The sequence below is a fragment of the Aphelocoma coerulescens genome, chromosome 2 (genome assembly GCF_041296385.1).
Source record: "Aphelocoma coerulescens isolate FSJ_1873_10779 chromosome 2, UR_Acoe_1.0, whole genome shotgun sequence".
NCBI classification, from domain to species: Eukaryota; Metazoa; Chordata; class Aves; order Passeriformes; family Corvidae; genus Aphelocoma; species Aphelocoma coerulescens.
In genome coordinates, this window is record NC_091015.1 from 14,672,384 (window position 1) to 14,694,815 (window position 22,432).

The 22,432-nt window shown below is 37.5% G+C and overlaps 1 protein-coding gene across 13 annotated transcripts in view; it reads left to right on the forward strand.

The window, feature by feature from the left end:
- The window catches only part of ARHGAP12 (Rho GTPase activating protein 12), a 75,849-nt gene that overhangs the window by 28,707 nt on the left and 24,710 nt on the right, over window positions 1-22,432 (forward strand). For 7 of the 13 annotated variants that reach the window (XM_069006527.1, XM_069006528.1, XM_069006517.1 and 4 more), the window contains 4 exons: window positions 3,840-4,103; window positions 9,085-9,225; window positions 10,796-10,876; window positions 19,152-19,277. In XM_069006527.1, coding sequence (XP_068862628.1) covers window positions 3,840-4,103; window positions 9,085-9,225; window positions 10,796-10,876; window positions 19,152-19,277 — 612 coding nt within the window. The remainder of the gene's footprint in view (window positions 1-3,839; window positions 4,104-9,084; window positions 9,226-10,795; window positions 10,877-19,151; window positions 19,278-22,432) is intronic. The other 6 variants (XM_069006529.1, XM_069006530.1, XM_069006523.1 and 3 more) reach the window with 3 other exon arrangements.

The window sequence follows — 22,432 nt, forward strand, 5'->3', positions numbered from 1 at the left end:
TGCTGTGTGTGCAGTCTCTGTTTGAAGAATGCTGTGTGTTGATCCTGGAAACTTTGTCCTGCCTGCATGAAACTCTCTTCCTTATCAATTAGCAAGGATTTAGTGCTAGCAGACTTTTCTGAGACTGAGGTTAAATGTGGCAGATTTCTACAGTATTATACAGAGCATTACTGAGCTCTGGGAGAGGTCCTTATGTTGTTGAAGTTGCCAGAGTGCTTAACGGCTGCACAATTTTCATTCAGGTTGTAGTGTCACAGAAGTATTTTTACTAATTTTCCTACGTCACTTTTCTAGCAAGAGTCCTTCACTGTTCTTAGCAGGAGAAAGCAACATGAAAATGTCTGAAATCCATATCAAATAGCAAATATATGTTGAAATGTTTGGAGTATAAGGCATTTTGTGTGTGCATGCATGGGCATGTTGAAGGACGTGTTCTTGCAATTCTGATAGTGTGAAGGCACGGAGTCTCTTTGTGAACATTTAATTCCATGTTTATGAGCATTCAGAGTTTGATAGAGCAAAAATAGGCCTCAGGGAGGGAAGTTCTTGCTGGAAGTCCTGTTTAGCATTTAGCATATATTTAAGTCTCCCTTAACTGTTTATGTCTGGTTTTGGGCATACACCCATGGAAGTGATCAGAAACTCTTTTAATCTAGGTAATGCTTTCTGTTCTTATTAATGTGGTCAGTGAGTAATGATTTTGATAAATGAAAGTTACATTAATGTGCTTTTTGGTTTGAAACTATTCAAGTTCTTTGCAGTACTCAGTTGTGAACTCACGAAATGTTCATCTGAAAGGAAAGGGGGAGGTGGTGCAGTGCTTGGGAGCTTCACAGGTACATCCACTCTGACCTGCCTGTGGAACTCCCCTTCCCAGCTTGAGGGTTGGGAGCAAGGGGAGATTGACCTTCCTGCCATCACTGGCGTAGAATGTACACTAATGATGATTTCAGGAAACTTTGAACTTTTAAAAAACTGTTTCTGTTATCAGTAAATAAGAAACTCTTGACAAAATCAGCCTTGGTAAGGTTGGGTGCTGTTGAACTGAGCACAATCACAGACACAACAACATACCTCCTTGCCTGGCTTGGGAAATGAGGAAGTTTCATTGTGTGCTACAAGGTTATTTGAAATAGTTCCTGATAACAAAGTCGTATTCCTCAAAGATGTACTTAACGAGCTAAGCTGTGTGTTTTAGTCAGATTGGTGGCTTTGCATTTTCTTAATGCTTCGCTGAAAGCAGTAACTTCCAGGTACCTTTTTAAAATCATGCAGTTCTCCCTGAAACATTTGTCAGAAGAGAAAACAACAGGGAATAAAAGTAGCTGGAGGGTTGTCCAGGCAGGGCAGCTAGTTGTCTTGTTTGTTGCTCAGGACAAAATTGTCTTTTCCTTGAAAATCAGGAATTGGCATATTGAGTTTGGAAGCACTAAGCATTCAGAAGAAAATCCTTCTTTACACTTCCATATCTTGTTACTGTTTTAAATATAACTATGCTGCCCAAGGTGTGTGGCAGTGCTTCAGCTGCGAGCTCCCAGTATTGGCTGAGCACATCAGTGTCCTGCAGTTTCACCTGGAGTTGTGCTGGTTATAATGCTGAAAGGGTTGAAAAGTTCAGTGTGAAGCCTCTGAGCCATACTCTTACGTGTTGCTTGAGAAAATGTTTGAAAAACTATACCAAGCATTCTGTGTCACAGGCTTTCTATTTGGAAAACACTTCTATTAATACACAGAACTGTTCTTTTAATGATGGCACTTAACTGTCTTAATTAAAACAAAAAAACAGCTGTTAAATGCGGGCCAGACAGGAAAGCTGCCTTACTGCTTTGTGTAGAAGAGGAATTTCAGGAGGAGGTGAGGGTTGTGCAAGCCACCAGCACCCCACGGCAGCAGCCAGGGCTCTTGGTGGTGCCACTTTTACCACTTCCTTAAAACAGAGGAAGGAGTTGGAGGTGTGTGCGTTCTGTGGAGTCATTTCAATGACAAACCCCGTGGTTTCATGGCAAGGTGATTTGTGTGGGAGATGCAGCTCTGCAGGCTCTTAGGACACCAAGAGAGAAACGGTGCTCTTGAACGTGGAGGCATCAAGATTACTGCCCCAGCATCCCAGTGAATTGGTTCATCCCTGAAGATGGTAGAGTGGTGCTTTGTTCACAGTAGTGTTGTTTATGCTCTTAGTGCTCTCAAGATCAACTCTACCAAAGGCAGCTGTTCTACCTTCCTCACAAAAAAAAAAAAAAAAGGCATGTGTGACTTGGATGGTAGAAAAATAGCCTTTTACTTTAATCAAGTTTTGTTACAGATTTTTCCTAGTTGGTTTTGGCTCTCTGATTTTGCCAGGGCTGCAGGGTTTTTTTTTCAGGACTTGTGGTTTGCCTTACATGTACTGTACTTGCTATAGTTAGTAAGCTGTGTTGTCTCTTTTAAAGGCACGCAAAACAAGCCCATGCCCGTTATAATCTCATTAAGTTCCTCTCAAGATGTTCCCCCCTTTGGTTGTGGATATTGCCCATATTTGGTTCTACCTATGGTGCAATCAGTTTATATCTGATTGTGTGGTATGATATTCTGTCTTGCCTGAGCAAACCCAGATAATTTATGATTAGATGTGGCCTAGATTAGCATCTTATGATTTTAATGTTTAAAAGTACATTATAAAAGATCTTTTATGTAATGCAATAGCAACAAGGCAGGAGGCACAAGGACTTGCCTACAGCAAAACTGCTAATTTAAAACCAAGGGGATGGTATAAATTGTATAGATCTTTCCTTTAGAGTGCCTAAAAATTGTACCCCAAAATACATAAATGGCAGTGCATTACCAGGAAACTCTTTAATTTGGTTTAATAACTAGCTGCTTTCCCAATCTTATAATCACAGCTCTCATGAAAACACATGCTCTTACATTCTGCATGGTGTGTTTGTATTAGACTTTAAAAATTGAACGTCTGAAGCTTTATTTCTCTTCTAAGCACCATAGTGGCTCATTTGGAAGTACTTGTGGTTTCAGTAAGTTCTATGGTGTTTTAACTGTAATTTTTGCTGGCTGTCGTGTTAGCAAACTGTTTATTTGTAAGGAATTGTCATTAGTGTTTTGTTTTCTTGTAGGTATTTGTTCTACTTTTGTGCATGTATGTGAAAAAAATCAGGTGGATAAGAATATCCACTTAATTTCTACAAGAAGAGAGGGGTAATTGAAACATTTGGTGATGTTGCCCAAAATATTTTTAAGTAACCATGTTTGAAAAGGCATACAGGTAAACCATCCAGGTGTTTTTCAGAGTCTCTTAGTCACAACATTGTGCTTGTCTTTCCGACTGAGCTGCCTCTTTAGACCTTGCTGAGAATACAAAAGTGCTGCTTTACATTCACCATCGCTCTATTAACAGTGAGGTGGAAAGGTTGGGGAACAATCTTTGCCTAACAAGTGGCATCTCAGAAATGCTATGTATTGTCTTGAACAAGATCACATTACTTACAGTTCTGAGCAATACTTGAACTGTAAAGCTGAAGTTTTTCTACAAGACATGACAAGCATATAATTTTTGATGACGATTCCAGTGTATTTCAAATCTACTGTAAGACATAATTATCAGCTGTCATCTGGAGAAATGCTGAAAAATTGGTTCAGTATTAAATAAATATAGTTTGTGATATCTACCTTAGAATTAAGAATCTAATGTTCTTTCACCCCAGCATTTTGTGGCTGTCCTTTGTGCTTTCGTACTTAACAAAAAAAAAAAAGGAGTTTGTTGGTTTGTTTTACTACTGTATTCTGATTTGTAAGGGAGCATTCGAAAATTCATTTGCTCGTTAACAGTGCATTTCTTCTCTCAATAGCCAACTACTCCACCAAGCCAAGGGAGGCCTGATTCACCAGTTTATGCTAATTTACAAGAACTGAAAATATCTCAGTCTGCACTTCCACCACTACCTACAAGTGCTCCAGTCCAAATAAATGGGGAATGGGAAACCCATAAAGATACGACAGGACGCTGTTATTACTACAACAGAGGATCACAGGAACGAACCTGGAAACCTCCACGGTGGGCCCGAGATGCAAGCATTAATAAAGGGGATTCCCAGAGCCATGCAGATCATGAGGTAGTTCCTTCTGAGATCAAAAGCAATGAGATTGTAATGCATATGAATGGTCTTTTGCTGTGGAATTTGGTACCTCTGACTGTCAAGGAGTGTCTTCCTTTGTCTTTTTGGTTGTATGTCTTGGTATGAAGCAGCCAACAGTTTCACTTGAGTTGCTTTTGTGTACAAGAATGTGTACATAAACTGTATGCAAGAGTAGTAACTTGTAAAAATGCCTGTAAAAACAGCCCCATAGCAGATATTGCTACTTTTGACTAGATTACGTTTCAGGCCATTAACATATTCTTTAGATATATCAATGGATTTTTTTTTCATTATGTAAAAGTTTTGCTTTTGCAAAGCCTTTTGGCAAAGCTTTGCTACTGATCTTGCTTGAGACAGTTGAAGCTCACCATGAAGTTATTTATGTTAAAAGATGATTTGGACTAATATTTCAGGTGCCAATTTATTCTGTGCAGCTAGTTGCTAGGGAAAGCCTGATGGTGGGTTGTGTTTATCTGAACTGCAGTGGTTCAGATAAAGCAAAGGAATAATTGGAAGATGGATACTTCTATTTAGATATGCTTAAAGTAGTGCTTTTGTGTCCAAACAGTATTGAGGTTAACCAGTTTCCTGATGGAGAGAAAAAGCAAATATTTATCAAGAACTCTTCTACATATTTCACTTCTATATACCCTTTTCAAATATATATATAGTTTTGGTGAATTTTCTCCTATGCCAGCTGTATATAGTATCTCTATATATCCAATATATATATATAAACTATAAAACCAGAGTTTAGTTTTAAAATTCAATTGTGGACTGCTCAAATTTTTGATTGCTGCAAGCCTGTCACAGAAATTTACCTCTGGAAAGGTAGTAACAGGAAAAGGAGAGGAAAGGGAAAAGGAAACCTTTCGTTTCTTTTGGCAATGGCCTTCACAGCAGCCATGACATCCACAAGCATTTAAATAGCTAAATTTTCTTGCCACAGGAGAATGGCAGCAACAGGCAAACAGATGTAATATTTATGCCTGTCCCTTTGTTATCTCTGGCGATGGTCTCTTAATTTATCACTGACTGTTCTTTTGCTGGATAAGACTGGTTTTAGTCTGGATAAGGTGGTTGCTTTTTTGAGCAGTAATTCTCTTTGTCGTAAGTGTAACTGGTTTTCTAATTGTTGTAGTTCTTCCTTCTTTTCGTGGAAGGACTTGCAAGAATTATTTCTCCCTCCCCATCTGCAAGCAGTCCCTCTGACTCTTGCTCATACGTCTGTACCATCACTTCACCACATGGTTGCATCTTCAGAATGCTTGATTTTTTTAATTTATTTTTTTAAATTGCCCATAACTTCTTTCATCTCAGTTCTTCTGTTTATTTGTGATGCGTCAGGTATCACAAGTTGGCCATCAGACAGTTATGTCTATCAAGTTTTCAGTCTTTGTGAAACCAATGGATGATACATGTTTTGATTTTTAACTAGACACTAAGTCTGTATTTCCAGTAGCATAAGCTCCTTAGGTAATTTGTGTCTTGACTGGGTTATCAAGATACAAGTCTGGGGAGAGATACATGTTGTACGATCATGTCAATCCACTTACCAGCAGTCGTGTGTTGATTTTGAAGCTGTCTTTCCCCCCACCACTCTTTCCCTTCTTTCCTTTCGTGTTCTGCATTTGGGAACATATTTCACACTCCACTGTTTGTGTTCCCTTTTGGAACCTCTGGATACTTAATCCAATACAGTGTAAAGGTTGAGATCCAAGCCTAAGCTACCATAAAATGTAGGGCATCCCAAATTTTGTCTGATTAGGAAAAACTAGAGCTCACATGTCTTAATAATTATAAGTTGGCTTTTATACTAGTCTGAGTTACACTGTTTAAATAAACAAGGAGTATGTGCAGAAGGATTAAATCCTAGTTTCTACTGATTGTCCTCAGAGGAGCTTGTGTTGTATTAGGTAGCAAAATGAAAAGTGATGTAAAAATGAGAACTGAGTGATGATATATGCTAATATATGAGTAATAGATGAAACGTGACATAGTTTATAGTTGGTCTTCGAACTTTGTGATTCGGAAATTGAATTTTATTGGATAATTAGAAAGGGGCAGAATTGTACCTTATTTGCCAAAGTAGGTGGTCACAGACGTGGCACAAAGAAAATAGTTGTAGGTCATGACAGTTAAATGGATGTTACATGTTACGTGGATGGGATGTGGGGAAGCAGTGAAGTCCTATCAACAGGGCCTGTAAGAAAGTGTATAAGATTTTGGAATTACTGATAAAATGTATTAGAGGCAGTGACTTGTTAATGTATTTGAGGAAGGAGTGCTTAACAGTAACTAGGAGAAGTTAGTCAAGCGAAGTGATTTACTTAGGTTGAACTGTGAAAGGAATGAGATGTCACAATATCAGAGAAGGCAAACCCCTAAAACCTAGATAGGAGATCATAATGTGAAGTAGACATCCACAAATTACCCAACAGCTGTTGAAAAGAAAATGGGATTTAACTGAATTTCAAATCTAGAATTTAAATCATGTGACCAGAATGAGATTTCATTCCATGATTTTTTGTTTCAAAATAAACAAACAGTAATAAAGGGATGGTAGCTTCCTTAATTAGTATTCTTCCTGATTACTTTCACTTTCACCAGTAGTAGTAACATTAAAAGCTAGACTGGTTAAGTGATAGAAGGAAGACTGTTCCTATTAATTGCATGGGGATGAACTGATCTCTGCTCCCGGGAATTTTTTATGTAAATGGAAAAAAGCCAAGAATGACAATAGAAGCAATGATGTGGGGGACTTTTTCTATAATTCCCTTTAATGTCACAGCAAAGTTCTTATAAGGTGTAAGGGGCAGCTGTCTGCTTAAGATGGCTTTATTTGTGGTGTAGTATAACTGAGGATGAGACAAGATAAAGCACGGACAATATGAAAAAAACATGTAGGCAGTTAATGCTGAAAAAGTGTTGAAAGTGAAATTGAAAGCTGTGGAACATGGTTTGGCCAGTGTTCTCTAAATCCTGTTGATGCAGCTTTAGTAGTTGTTCCTGACACCTGAAGGACAAGGAATACCTTAGCTTGGTAAAATTTGTAACAACTCAGGAATTTTGTTGGAGTTTAGGTCTGCAAATGTACAGGATATGACTTAAGCCAGCATCTAAACTATTATTATATGGATGCCATGCAGATAGACACATTAACAGTCATTCCTACTACACAACAGTAGTTTTTCCAGGAGAATTTTCATTTTTAGGTCCAGTGTTTACTTTTACCTGTGTAGGGTGTTTCTTCAGTATCAGGAGTGGCTTGGAAGAGGCAAATACCAATATATTATATTATTAGGTCATAGGCTCTGCAGATAGTAATGATAAAAAACGTCCAAAGTCTTCTACACTGATTGGTCATATGTCAATTAAATTAATATTTAACCATTAAAACCATGTAAATTTAAATACGTGTATACAATATAGTTATCCCATGAAACTGTAGTTCAAATGGGGCCAATAGCACCCTTGGCAACTCTTCAGTCTTAATTCTGCAAGCGTAAAAATGGGACTGAAGACGCCCCCCACCCTGCTCCCTCCCCTTCCCACAGTGGTTAGGAGTTGGCACATGAGAATTTCACATTGCCCCATGTGCAAGAGAGGTAGCATTGGCTAATCCATAGTTTACATGCTTACATGTTCTGTAAGCTGCAGAGGACATTTACATTTTTTCACGTTCCTTAATTAATGGCCTAAAAATATCCTGTGGGTTTTGCTGTGCTTGGTAAGTTGGCTCAGGTCAGTTGAAGGAGTTTGTGCCACACAAGTGGTGAGGTACTCAGAAAAGTAACACCAAAAACCTAGGTAGAAATCACTTGGATATGTCACTAAGCATGCAGTCTTCAAACCCACTGACTTTTTAAAAACTGGTAATTTCTGATAATTGAATATTTTTTGTAAGACTTAATTTTTTTGGGAGAGGTTGTTTCCTATTTAAAATTGAAATTGTGTCTCTCTCCTGCCTTACAGTTTTACTCAAGACCCTTATGCCAGTGTTATTGACCCCATAGTATTTTACTCCTGTAGTTTCTGAGTAGCAGGATGTCTTAAATGTTATGCCTCCTGCTAGCTGAGGGTCCAAGACACTGAGACAGGAAATCTGCATAGAATTCCTCAGGAGACCACGGCATAGAGATGTTGTGGGAGATAAAAGCAGAGAGATTTTTTCTTTTTGATGCATGCAATGGATGCTTGTGCTAGCAAGGGGATGAAAAAGGTTTATGGGGGAACAGAAATTGTTTGATGTGTGCGTAAGATCTTTTCTCTGTGTTACACACCAAGCCTGTTCCTAACATCATAATTTACTTCTACCTTCAGAAAGCAATTTTTCACCTCAGCTAGCTGTGCCTGGTGGAAAGCCTTGCTTTTGCAATGCTCTTTGTCATATGTATCAGAGTTGGAAGGAGGAGAGAGGAAATTTATAATATTTTTAAGATGCATTGGGCAAATACTGTAAAATGCTGGGCCCTAAGAAGGTGGAACTGGAGTTTCAAGTTGTCCTCAATCACTATTGTGTTTCCAGATGTATTTGAGAAAAGGAGAAGGATTTAGGTGTGAAATTTGGGATGTTGGTAGAAAACCAAGGTAGCAGGGCTCCCAGGTTTTTTTTAAGGCAATGCAGATTACTAAAGCTAACTTTCTTCATCATTCAGTAATTTAAATTTTTAGGAATAAAATTTAGATAGGCAAAACCCCTGGAGTTTAAATTTGACTAGCTGAAACCTGGTATAGTGGAAATAAAAAGAAATGTATCAGTATAAGCTAGTTGTTCTGAAAATACTTTGAATTGTTGGTGCTGTAAAAATGCTTCTCATTCTCTCATATAACATATAAAAATGTGAACTCCCTGATTTCATTACTATTCTCTTTCTAGTAAAATAATCTTTGATCTTTCAGATTTTAAAGCACTTTCATTCTCAAAACTGCCTTATATGTTTCTGACTACTTGTAGCATCTTTCATCAGAAGAAAACGACCACAGTTCTTGTTACAGCCAGTCAGATAGTCAGTATGGTTCTCCTCCAAAGGGTTGGTCAGAAGAGTTGGATGAACATGGTCAAACCTTATATACCAATGACTATACTAATGAAAAGGTACTTTTTCCTTCTTCTCATCATGTGTTCTAAATCTTTTCCACTAATTCACTTCTAGAAGTGAAACCTGCATTTCCAAAAGTGAAGAGCATACCTCAGTAGTATCTCCTTTTGGTTTTCTTTAAACTATGCATGAAGCTTTAGCAAATGTACGGACTTTTTTAATGTATGTTTTTTTGTTATTTAGAAGAAGTTTTATTTCCAGTTGCATATCAGATTATATTAAATGAACATACCATGTATATTTTTTTTTAAGTTCCTGTCCTCCCCCATCCTCTTGGTTATGCTTCAGGAATGAACTTCATACCAATAAGTTTTTCTTACTGTCTTTTAAGATCTGCTTTTGTCTACATAGACCTTCCAGTTAAGATGTTTTTAAACTGAATAGTGCTACTTTATCACGACCATAATTTCCTTTATTAGAGATTTTCACTACTGCTTTCAGATGTAGACAAACTTCTTAATTAAACTACAGCCATATCAGCAGATTTATGCCCAGCTCTAATTATCTAGTTGCTACTGACAAGTTACTGAGATTCTGGGCATGCTGTAAAAATTTCTCCCACATAGGATAAATTACAGCATTTGTTTATATTTGTAAAGCAGTCCATTTTTTAAAGTTGCTCACTGAAGTTGCATTTTGAGTTTTTTAAACTTCTAAAGTGTTCAGTGAAACAGTACTTTATCATATTATAGCACCACCTGTTCTCCAGTTGAAGTATGCAAGTTTTATTTGCGAGAAGTTTCTAAATAATTGGATTTATGTCAGTTTTAGAATTTTATCCTCTTTAATCTGTTTCTGACAAACGTCTGTAAAGCACATTCCTATGTTTTAGCAAAAATGCAGCCTTCTTTTTTAAGTGCACTGGGATTGACAAAAAACAGCATTTCCTACCACAAACAGTTATAGGAAGGCAATCTTGTGAAACCTGCTTGAGCCAAGAGCCTTGCTGTGAGTGTTTCTGTATTTTTCTGCAATCATCTTGTTGATTTTTGCTCATTAAAATTCTTTCTTTCTGTATGACCAGTCCCAGTTGTCACAGGTTTACCTCTTTGTGGGAGGTGCGTGTAGAAATTAGAGAAATTATATTGTCTTCTTCAGGATTTCTCTAGGGACTGTATCTCATATTTCCATTTATGTTTTTAAAAAGTTGTTCACCAAGTGCATATATCTCTCAAAATAACCAGCAGTTGCTGGTTGAACTTCTTGTAATTTTGTGTATAAGATCCTGGTGCAGATCTGATGGAAAGATTGTGCCTCCCTAAACTGACAATGTAATGTTGATAAGAATGAGATATGGCATCTTAAAAAAAATCTGTTTATCACAATCTCTTGTGTGATACTGCAGGACTTTTCTTCTGAGGAGTTACAGAAGGAAAAACCAGGATGTTGGAAACTCTTGCTCTCATTGCAATCTAACCTTGGTTAGTTAATTGGAGGCTGTGCATTAGACACTGCTGAAGTGGATGGCACTTAATTAAAAATTAACTTTAAATCTCAGGTCTCAGAGATGTACTGTTGTGACTGTCACTCTGATTACGTTTTCTATCATCACATTTCTTTCTGCAGTGGATAAAACATGCAGATGAACAAGGTAGACCATACTACTACAGTGCCGATGGTTCCCGATCAGAGTGGGAGTTACCTAAGGTGAGTGACCTAAAAAAGAAACTTGAACAACTTGGGGCTTTCCCCTCTTCCTGAATACATATTCTGTCGGGCCTTTAATGGGAGGTATTAACCTCACAAGGACTCAGATATTGCTCTTTGTTATTTATTGCATTTTTGTGGAATTTCTGATTGTGAAGAGAAAAAAAAAAATATGCTCAAGGACATGAAAATGGATGTATCTTCAGATGTTGAAGGAGATCTGGTGTTTTTGCTGAACTGAGCAAAGGTTTTATGCAGGGCTGCAGAATAATATCTGTGATTTTGCTGTGATAAAGAAAACCTGTATAGGAAAAAGAGAAATCTTCACTGAGAAACTCTAGTCTATTTTTAGTACTCTCCAAAGTGCTTATACAGGCAAGTGTTGAAAAGCAAAAATTACAGCAGAGTTTTGTGGTGTCTTTGAGGATGACACAGTTTCACCAGAAGTGTGTTCTGGTACTTACTAATTTTGTAGTGAAAATAAAAATTTGTAGGGAAGTGACAGACCTAGGGACACCTGGTAGTCTGAGGATGTATCTAATACTATTTAATTCTCTTATTCACTTTGAAAAACTGTAGGGCATTTGTCATATGGATGTTGTTATATATGTCTTCCCTGCTATTTTTTTGTCCAGTACTACATAATAAGGTGTGACCATTAAAAAAAAAATTGTTTCACACAAAACTGTATTCGCAAATACACGAAAAAGCATGTTTCTCCATTATTGTTTTATCAATACAAAAATCAGTGTCTCAAGTCACTTCCACTTAGAAAGGAGCAACCTTAATAGGTACTGCTTTCATAATATTTGTGATAAAACATTTATATTGAAATTTATGAATGACATTATATACTAAGCTATTTTTTTATGTCAGTAAAAGAATTTGCATCTGAGTCACTGAAGAGTTGAGTTGGCTTTGAGAATTCTCCTATGTTAGTCTGATACATTAGATAATTTAAATTTTCTAACATGCAGAAATGTTACAGTGAGAGTTCAGTGTAACAATATAATCTGTACCTATCAGTTTAAAAAGCTATTTAGCTTTTGATTAGTTATTGGATTTATTAGAAGTCTGAAAATCTGATAGACCAGATTTTACCAGAAGGAATTATTATTTCAGTATGTATAATTGAAATTAATTTTGGGGAATAATGTGATGGGTACTTCATTCTATGACTTCTGCTGTGCAGAAAGTTTTAACTTGGAAGGAATTGTGTTTCACAAAAATAGATTGAGTTTGGATTTGAATTAAATAGCAAATTGCCTTTAATCACATTAGAATAAAAGTCACAAAGGTAACCCAGAACTGTTACCTGAGGCATATTAGGAGGCATAAAGGAGTGGGTTCCAATATTTGTTTAATAATGCATGTTATTCTAGTGATTCTAAAAAAAAAAAAATCTGAGTTCTGTTGTATTAGTAGTCACCTCCAAAATGAAACATAGCCTTTGGTGTGTAATTTGTGATCTGATATGTTTTAGTTCTTGTTTATTTGAAAGTGATCACATATTGCTGTTAGAAATTTTCCTTGAGAATTATTTCTAATGGTCCATTTGGGCAGAATGTACTTTTAAATTCCTTCTTGAAACTAGTCAATCTGGCTGGCAGCAAATACAAGGTTCACAGGAGAAAATGAGCAATTGACTCTTAGATTCATGATCCAAGAGTCTCTGTATTTCCAGAAATCCTTGGCTTTTAACTTAAAATTCTGTGGAATAGATTAAATATTTCAACAAAAGATTTAGGTAGTTTATGTAGCTATATATTTGAAGATGTTATGCTTGTGAGTAGTTAAGCATGATTGAGGATTAGTCTCTCAAAGATCTTGATGAAGCTGGCTTTAAAAGTACTTAAAAACAAACTAATTAGAAAGACCACTCAGACCACAAAACTGCTTTGAAAAAAAAAATCTATACTGAAAACTTTCTTGAGTAGGGAGAGAAAACCATAGAAAGATCTCAGCATTGTAACACTTGCTTAAATGAAAAGTAAGTTACTAGGAAAAATCCTACTCTTGCTCAGTTTTTTTTTTCCAGTGTATTTAGCAAAATATTGGGTTCCAAATCTTGTGAAATAAAGTGATAGAATAGCATGGTCATGTAATGCTATTAAACCAGAAAAAGAAGAGAATCCTTTTGTTAGATAGTTCTTAATAATCTGGATTTCATTAGAACTAAAAATGGTTCAGAGGTTTCTGGAAATAGCACACTAGCTGAGCTAATACTATGACATTAAAAATCTTCTGAGTAATAGAATTAACTATAAATGTTCACATGCTTGGGAATAATACACTGTTCTTGTATATGTGTTAAAAATTGTGAGGGTATATGTTGGGAAGGGAGGGCAGTTACAAAACAAATTACTTTAGACAGTCTCACAGAAACCCCTCCAGTCATGTGAATTTAAATAACATCTAGGAATAGCTGGGTGCCTCTGGCTAAAAATGATGTTTCAGTTGGAGTAGCTTTGACAACTGCTGAAAAGTCTATTAAGGCTCATGATGAGTGTGACCCAGCTTTCTGCAGTGGAAGAGAAGCACATACTGAATTAATCTTTAAAATGGATAATAATATTTTAATCATAGTTTCTACTAGATCTTGCCGAAGACTGAGATTTCTGATCTGCAGTATTCTACTGTATTCAGTTTTTGGTTCTTGCCAGTTATTTAAAAAAAAAACCCAACACAACAATCAAACAACAAAAAACCCCAACAAACCAGAAATTAAAAGTTAGGTCACTATAATGAAATATGTTTATTTCCTCTGTAGTGAAAGAATACTATCTAAATTCAGGTTAAGGAGGGCTACAACCCTATTCCAGAAACCTAGTTTTCTAATAGGAGTTTTATGGCTTAAGCAAATGAGAAATCTGTATTAAGGGTGAAGGGAATTAAATTCACCTCAGGAGTGATAACTCTATAATTTCTGAAGTTTTAAAAAAAGTCGACCTATCAAAATAACAAAAAAAAAAGGGTGGGAAAGCTATCTAATAAATATTGAAATAAACAGAGTAGAGGGGAGTTAAAAAGGACAACCTAATAAAAAGTAGAAATTAAAAATCTCTCTGATTTTCAGAATGCATCCTAGGCCAATACCTGGCATAAGAGCATGATGCTTGGCCTTCCTCTGAGCGAGCTCACTGATCGAAGAGTAGCCTTTAGAAGAAAATGTGTGTACTATAACCCTCTGGAGTGAACTCAGTTTTAGTGTTAATATTTACAGACTGGGATATTGCAATTGCATGTGTTCTTCTCACAAGTTCCTGCAGCATAAACTCTCCTTGCTGTATCCACAGAGGAAGCAGTAGCTGGAGGGCCTTCATTTTTGGCAGTGTTACTGGACCAGCAGTCTGTTAATTCACTCTGTGCACTGCCAGCATGGGGGCCTCAGTTCTGATACTTGGTGAATGGTTTTCCTGCTGGAGACCTGAAAACTGTCACACAGAGCATGATAGCTGAAAAAATGACAGTAAAACAGGGTGCAGGTAATGTCAGGAATATATAATGCAGTCAAATGGTGAAAGAAAATAAATATGAGAACACATAAATAAAGCTTGGTTGTCTTATGATAAATTTGTCTTGTTCTGAGCTGTGCTGCTAGATTTGAGGTTGCCCTGTGTGCTGGCATTTAAGTCTACTGCAAGTCAATGCACTAGGCAGTTTTGTTAGCAATAGTGAACCAGCTTCACATTCTTGTCCTAAAATTTGGGATTGGCTGGCGAAAGTTGAGACAGCTTCAGGTGGTGCAAGGATCCAGGTGGTTTTTACTAACAAAAGTGATACAACAAACCCGAGTTAAGTATGAGAAGGCAGTCAGATTTTTTTCCCCTTTCTCTTTAATATATGTATTTCTACTCACAGAGCCTGGTCTGATCTTCCTCATTTGTCCTGGGGTTTAGTGGCTCCCACCTCCCCCCAGCTTTTGCTTGGGCATACAGAAGGACCTGTGGCAATCAGCAAGAACTTGGGACTGCTCATCAAAGATGAGTGGTCTTGGTGACCCTGAGGATTAAAAGGAGAAGCAGTGGATGTCCAAGACAGCAAAGTGAACAAAATATGCTATCCAGAGGTGTCTTTCAGTAACTGGTACATTTGAGCTAGAGCGGCTTGTTCCAATGGTCTCATTCTGCCTGGATTCTGTTCCTTCAGTGAGGCTGATGCCTCCAACTTCTGCCACCCTGACATTCTGTGGCAGAGGAATCATCATTCCCTGGGGAAAGGAAGGGAATGAAGTCCCTTAAAAGGACAAAAATAATCCTTATTTATTTATTTATGGAGGTTTAAGAAAAATGCGTTACTGATTTAGTTGATAAGAAAAACAAAAGCTGTAACATAGGTGTTACATCTATCACAACCTCAAAAAAGTTTATTCAAAACCAAGGACAGGTGGAACACTAGAAAGTTGTTTTGTTCTGAGGCAACTTTAATTTTTTTAAAGAAGATTATTCTATTTCAGTCTATTGGGACAACTGCAAATAACATGTATGAGGTGCTGAAGGGTACTAGGATAGCACAATGTTTTTTAAATGCTGCTGTTTTGATCTTTGATTGCAGTAAGGTAAAATGCTTCACTTCAGGTCTTCACCAACTTTCAGTATTGGCTGCTTCCCAGTCATTTCCCCCTTTCGCCCCCCCCAGTTCCTTCATCTGGCTGAGGATGTTGCTAACACAAACCAAGAAGAATCTTTTTTCTGTTTCTTAAAGCTGACAGATCTGTGTCATCTCTGTAAGAATGGGGACAACTGCTACAAATAACTTGGAGGTGTTGCATTTGTTTCAGCCACAATTAGGCTAGGACAGAGCCTTGAGCCATGCCATGTATCAGCTTAAAATTAAATAGAAATCATTCAGCCAGTTGAGAAGGTTAGAAAATTTTATACTGAGACAAAGAAAGCCTTTAAGTAGCTGGAGAAGGTATTGAACAAATTCAGCAATGAAAAGAATACCGTGTGACCTAAATTTACACCACTGGTGTCCTTAACCTACAGGAAGAGCTGTTACAAAAGAATCCCTGCTTTGCTTGGTGTATGCAGTCAGAGAATGAGCAATTTGCTCATGTGCCCCCTGTGTGATAGGAGATGCTCCTAATGAAATGGGGAACAAGCTGTGCCAGAGGGATTGATGTTATGGGGCAAATTTGAATTTGTGGAGGATTTTCAAGGAGCAGTAGTGTGTAAATTCGGAGTTGTGTGCTACATTTTAAAATGCTTTAGAGTTAGAAAACTAACATAGCACCCTAAGAAGATGCTGTCAAGGCACATGGTGTAGCAGGGGTTGTCCCACCAGGCAGTGTCGTCTCGCATGAGTCAGATTTATTGCAGTGGACAGCCCTTGCCTGATCTCTGTCTTTGAGATTACACCAAGTCTTAGGCATAGAAAACCTGCTTATGGTTATGTAAAAACAAGATTTTGTGTGAGGGAAGGCAAGCCCAACCTAGTTTCTGGTAAACAATGGTAAATACTGCTAATGCAGGAGGAGGGACAGCAGCTCCTCCGCAGGCAGGAGTCCTGTAGAGTGTCAGAAAGAGAATCGGACCTGAAGCTGTTCTGCAAGGCTTTTTGACCTAAGATTGGGTGGGGGCAGAGCAAAGGGTTGCAGGGTGGTATCATCCAACAAGGCGAGGCTTCCATCTCTGGCCACCTCTCCCTAGCCAGTGGACTCTACCTGGCCTAGAGGATGGTGAGTTCTACTGGACAATGTGCAGTCTGGAGCAGTGTCTCTGTCTCCCTCTGATTCTCTTTGGAGATCACAGACCAATTCATTTATTTTAAAAGTGTAGACTTGTCTTGAGCCCAGAAACACAAAAACTTTTAATTTCTGCATCACCCTTCTCCCTGGTGTGTTTTACTGTTTACAACGAATAAAACAAACAAACAACCAAGCTCATAGACATCTGAGAAAAAAAAGATTTACTTGAAATTTCTATTGTGAGAAAATGGGGCAAAAAAGTCAAACGTGCCCTTTAAAGACTTGTCAGTTTACTGACACTGTTGGTATCACCAATGCAAATTATTTAAGCTGGTAAGATGCATGCAGCTCAGTGTTCCTGAGTTGTTAGCAGTGCTTTGCTGATGAGCTCCATATAATGTTGCTTTGTTTTCTTGTTAAATGTTTACTGGAATTTCAGGTTGTAGTTCCTTACTCCTTCAAGGTGGGGCTGTCTGTTAGAGAAGTTAACTCCCGTTGGCTCGTGATAGTATCAAAGGCACCGTTTAAATATAGATGACCTGTGCCCATATCCTAACTTCTAAAATGTACTTAAATTCAAGATAAAATACATATTTGTTTATTCAATTCCTTGAGTTACTCAAATGGAAAGTGCATGGAAGAATTCCATAAATAATGTATACCAGTGTCAGTGATGTGTAAATCTGTTTCTGGAACAAACAGTTCTGTTTCATAGCAAGAACTGTGTTTGAATCGCCCACTTAAATGGGTTAGAGCTGCTGCAAGGAATGCTGTTTGTTGCAGCCTTTGTGATTTAGACATAGTTTCACTGAAAACTGTTTAGATTTTAGTTGTAATACTGGCAGGCAATTTTGTTGCATGTTGCTCAGCTTTCTGCCGTGATTTGGGTGGGAGGAGCACGGTCAGAGTGGATATTTCTGTAACAAGAAAGCAAGCCAGTGCTAGGGTCCTTTCAGCATGTATCATGGCTCAGCTTTTGATTGAACAAGGAGACAAACTGAGAGGTGCTTAAACCTCACTGCTGCAAGGAAGCAGTTGTCATGTGAGTGGAAATGTGCTGAAGCCAGTACAAAAGCAGTGCAGGCTCGGAAGTGACTTTCTGCAGTGACAGCTGATAGGCTTCTGTCTGTACGTGAACTACCAAATTTAATTCTTGCACTGCAAGATCCATTCACTTGGGAGTGTTTTACTAGTTTTGTGCATATTAAAATAATGTATCAGAATGCTCAAGTTATTTAGCTTTTAAGCATCTGTTAGCTTATTGGAGCATTAACTCTGTTCATAGTAAAATACAAAGCTACCTCAAGCATCATGAGTGCCATGGCAGTAGCAATGCTGGTTCCTTATTTGAGCAATAAATATAACCGTATTACGCAATTTTGGTTAGATTTGGCATTTATGTTGTTTAGGTTAAACCTTGCTATGCTTTGTTGGTATGTGCAGGTATAGGTTATTCTGTCTTTGAACACTTGAGGCTCTTAGGTTACAGCAAGAATCAGTAGCAAAACTGTAGAACTTGGTGTCTTTGCAAAGATTATTGCTTTAGCCTTCTCAGGTAAAGGGGGCACTTCACTTTTTTTTTGTTATTTCCTACCTAGTGGATTCTAGTGCTTTACATGACTCCACAAATGCTGCCTTAAGTTTCTTTCTATGTGCAGATTTTAGTCTTTTGATACTGACTAGAAAGAATGAGATTTTTAAAAATTACTTAAAACCCCCATACATTGATGTTGTCTTTTCTTGTTTGTATTTTCAGTATTAAACTTGGTTTGAAATATTTTTAGAATTTTTTATAACTTATTGATTGTGATGCTGTAAAATGGCAGCACTATTAATGTAAAGTATGCTGCAATTCTGAGATCTAGTTAAATGCCATGTCCTTCTCATGACCCTCACATTTTCTCAGCAAGTTTGCATGCTCTTGAGTTACTAGAAAACCTATGTTATGATAAATATGGTCTCTCCTTGGTTGTTACAGCTCTGCTAAGTCTTAAAATTATTTCCTGCTAAATATTTATCTCCCGTGCTTGTGGTGTGTACATTCCACACCAAAAAATTATTTTATTAGCAATTTGATGTGTTTATTCTGAAAAAGCAAGTTCTCACCCTTGTGTCTCCTCTCCTAGACATCCCAAATCTTTGGGTTAAAGGCAAATAAATACCTTACTGTAGGTTAATAGGGTTTCCTTTTTCTTATGCAAGAGCTAGACAGGTGCTGTAGTACTTTCAGTGCAATATGAAGAGTGAATGTTTGAATCTTGTATTAACTGTAATTCCTTGGTGGTTCTCAATACCCTGTTGGGTTGCAAAATCAGCAGTATCTGTTGCAGAAGAAAACAAACATCTCTCTGCCAATTGAGAGTATTATCCCAACACGCCAGTCTGAGCTACTGCTTCACAGAGGACTACAGGAGAAAGGACAATTCTGAAGACTAAATGCAAAATAAAACCAAGGTTGTTTTCACACCCTTGGGTGGTGACATCAGGAGTCTGAAAGTTTGCACTGTTTAGGCATATGAGTGGTATATCCAAGTCTTGTTTGCATGAATTAGATTCTACTTAAAATTTTATTTTTCTTTTCTTTAGTATAATGCTTCACCACAGCAGCAGAGAGATATAATAAAGAGTAGGAGTCTGGACAGGAGGCTACAGGAACCAATAGTTCTAACAAAATGGAGGCACAGCACAATTGTGCTGGACACCAACGACAAGGTAGGAGCAAGTTATCAGCATGCTGAAATGCCACTTGTTTCTGACGTGTGACATATTTAATGTCCCAGAAATGACTATGCCTGAATTTCTGAAACTTTTTTTTACTCTCTCTTGTATCATTGTGTATAGCATGCAGCAAAACCAAGGGCTGTTCAAGAACTTCACTACTGTTACTTTGTGAATAGTAGCTCTTTTCTTGTCCTTGAAATATTTAAACTAGTGTTAGTTCAGGGGAAAAGCTGTATGTGGTTACAACAGGGTTGTAATATTGTTATTGAAGGGCAGAGGACGGTACTGAAAGTGCTGAAACACTTGGCTTTGATCCTCTCCAGAGCTGAGCTGGTGTTTAATGTGAAAAATGCTGTGAGTCAGTAACAACAAAAGCTGTTTTCTGCCCACTCTTAGGACATGTTCATGTTAGTCTCTTTGGGCTGTACGGTAACAGATGCTGCTTATGCCAGCAAGGAGACAGGGCCTCTCCCTTGCTCTCCCTATGCTTTGACCTTTTTCCTGCCATTTCTGCTTTGTGCTGGGCCATTCTGGCTGTGGGTGAGGAGAGCTGATGTGAGCTGAGCAGGGAGGAACTGAAACGGATGCTCTAAGGTGATGACATGCTGGTTTCTGTAGCTTCTCTGCAGTCTGTCCCAAGATTCATAGAAAATGAAATACTTGGTAGTGCTGAAGTCTTAGCACAAACTTCTCAGAATGAAATACCAGGAAATGGCATTGTAAGCTCCCTTTTCCTAAAATTCCAAGAAAAAAGTTAAAGGAATGCAGATTTGAAAGTATAAGGAAAAGCCTGTGAGTGGCCATGTGTAATCACAGATGTCAAAACCAAACTTGAACGGACCAAACACAGTAGTTGGAATGACAATGGATCTGCTGCCCAGAACGTTACTTGCTTGACCTGTTGTTTCCATTTTAATGGACTTGCTGTTCATGAGTTGACTTAGCTCTTCAGAACAGGATTTATTGGATTTGATCTTGAGCTTTTGAGTTGTCAGTTTAGGATATATCATGTGTGGTGTTGAGGAGGCATTGGGCCGTGCTTGGCTGGAGACTTTGCACCTCTCGGCATTAATTCAGCTCCAGCGATTCTGAGATCCCCCTGCTGCTCCTTTCCCCTCGCTCCTCCTCTTCCTCTGCCTCACGCATCCTTCTGTACTCGGTGTGTTGTGGCACCACGAGACAAAGTATAGATGGAGCCCTGATAAATCAAAGCTGAGTGGACACTTCTAGCCTCATGTGCAGTTTATGCTTCACAGGTATGAACGATTTTGTTGGAGATAGCTTGAAGTTCTGGCTTCGCTTTTAAAGGAAGACTTAATTTTTTTTTTGTTTGTTTGGCATAAGATTTACTGCTGTTTTGGAAAGAACTTTATGCAGTGCTGCACTGAATGAAGAAGCTTTGTAGAACATTGAATAAGTGGAGCTGTTTACATTTCTTCAGGGCTCAGTGTTCACATATCAAGAACTTAAACCTAGTGAAGCAAACATGGAAGTGCACAAATGCTATGGGTAATAACCAAAAGAAACTCTATTTGAACTGCATTTGTGAAGTCTTAAGTCAGCAGCCTAAAGTTCCTTTAACAGTTTCCAAGCATGTAGAGAGCATGTGTTTTTTATTGGCAAGGAGAAAATAGTTTATATGAAGCACAACATTAATGCCTTGAGAAAATTAAAAATGTGTAGTGGTGCAGTAAACTAATGTTTTGTGGAAAGACAAATAATTTTTAGTGCATTAATGCAGCTGTTTTATTACCACTAGCAGGCACACTGTTAATATATTCTGCTTTATATTACTATGTGGAAAAGGAATGGTTCATTACCACAAATACTGGATTTCTTGTTCCAGTGTTGCTTTTACTGTATGAAAGCTATCTGAAATTCAGAATGAAGCAGAAAGGAAGACAACTGGTATTTGTCTGGATGGGCATATGAACCCCAAGCTTTCTTTTTAGCTGTCTCCTAGGGAAGTTTTCTTTTTATTTTCTTTATTTGTTTTTTTCCTGGAAAAACAATCCAACTCAATTGCATGAAAAACTGCCAGTCAAAAGAGTACTTGAAATGTGTCAGGGTGAACGTAGGGGTTGCCATGGTTCATGACAACTTGATGATACCAAACATACTGGTTAACAGTTTATTTTCTGTGGCAAATATCTGGATATAGCCATCAGCTAAAAAAATCTATATGCATAGGAAAAAATAACTTCCTGGGAAGGACAGTTGATTTTCTTAATTTGAACATTTTTTTTTCTTTGCATACATCTGAAAATATGGAACATTTAGGCTGTTCTACTTAGGAGTGCTGAAGTTCTCTGTTATTATGCTACTAAAAGAACTAGTGGGCCACTTCTCTAGGTAGATTTGCAAGTGATTTTAAAGCACAAGTGTGCAGAGTGCTATGTAATGCTGCAAAAGCAAACTGGGTTTAGGAGAGCTATCAAGGGATTTAAAAAGAGAGAGGGAGAGAAATGTGTTAACAGTAACAGAGAACAAGTGATGTTTTTCTTCCATTTGGAATTCTTTACCAGATTTTCAGGCAATGTGTTTGTGCAAAGCAATCATTACTGCAGAGGAAATGCACATGCCTTTTTTTTTTGTCCAGATGGGCAATTTTTCTAGTTTTCAAAGATTTAGTATTTTATTTTGGTCTGTAGTTAACAGTTCAAAACAAAACCCCAAATCTCTAGACATTTTCAGTGTTTCATTGTAAGGAAATTAATGATCATGCCTCTCAAAAATTAATAGAGTTGGTATATATTTTTCTACATATATTACTTTTTTTTAATGCTAATCTTGTATTTACTAACCACAAAGAAACATACTGTATTGTTTAAAATCTTAGTATTTATTGTATGGTACCTTGCAATAAGCTATTATTTTAAATATACTTCATAATTTGATAGCAATGTCATACAAAAAATCTGCCCCTTAATAAGGATGAAGGCTTTGCTTGAAGCTGATGCAGCATGTATTAACATTTTTTTTTTTCAAATGCTTGTGTACTAATTAACCCAGTTTGAGTGTTGTCTGTGAATCTTGTAAGAACACTGTTTAGTAAGCAAGTTTAGAATATAGCTGTCTGAGAATATTATGAATGCTTAAAAGAAGTACTTTTCTAATGTATGAGTGTGTAGAAAGAAAGAGAGAAA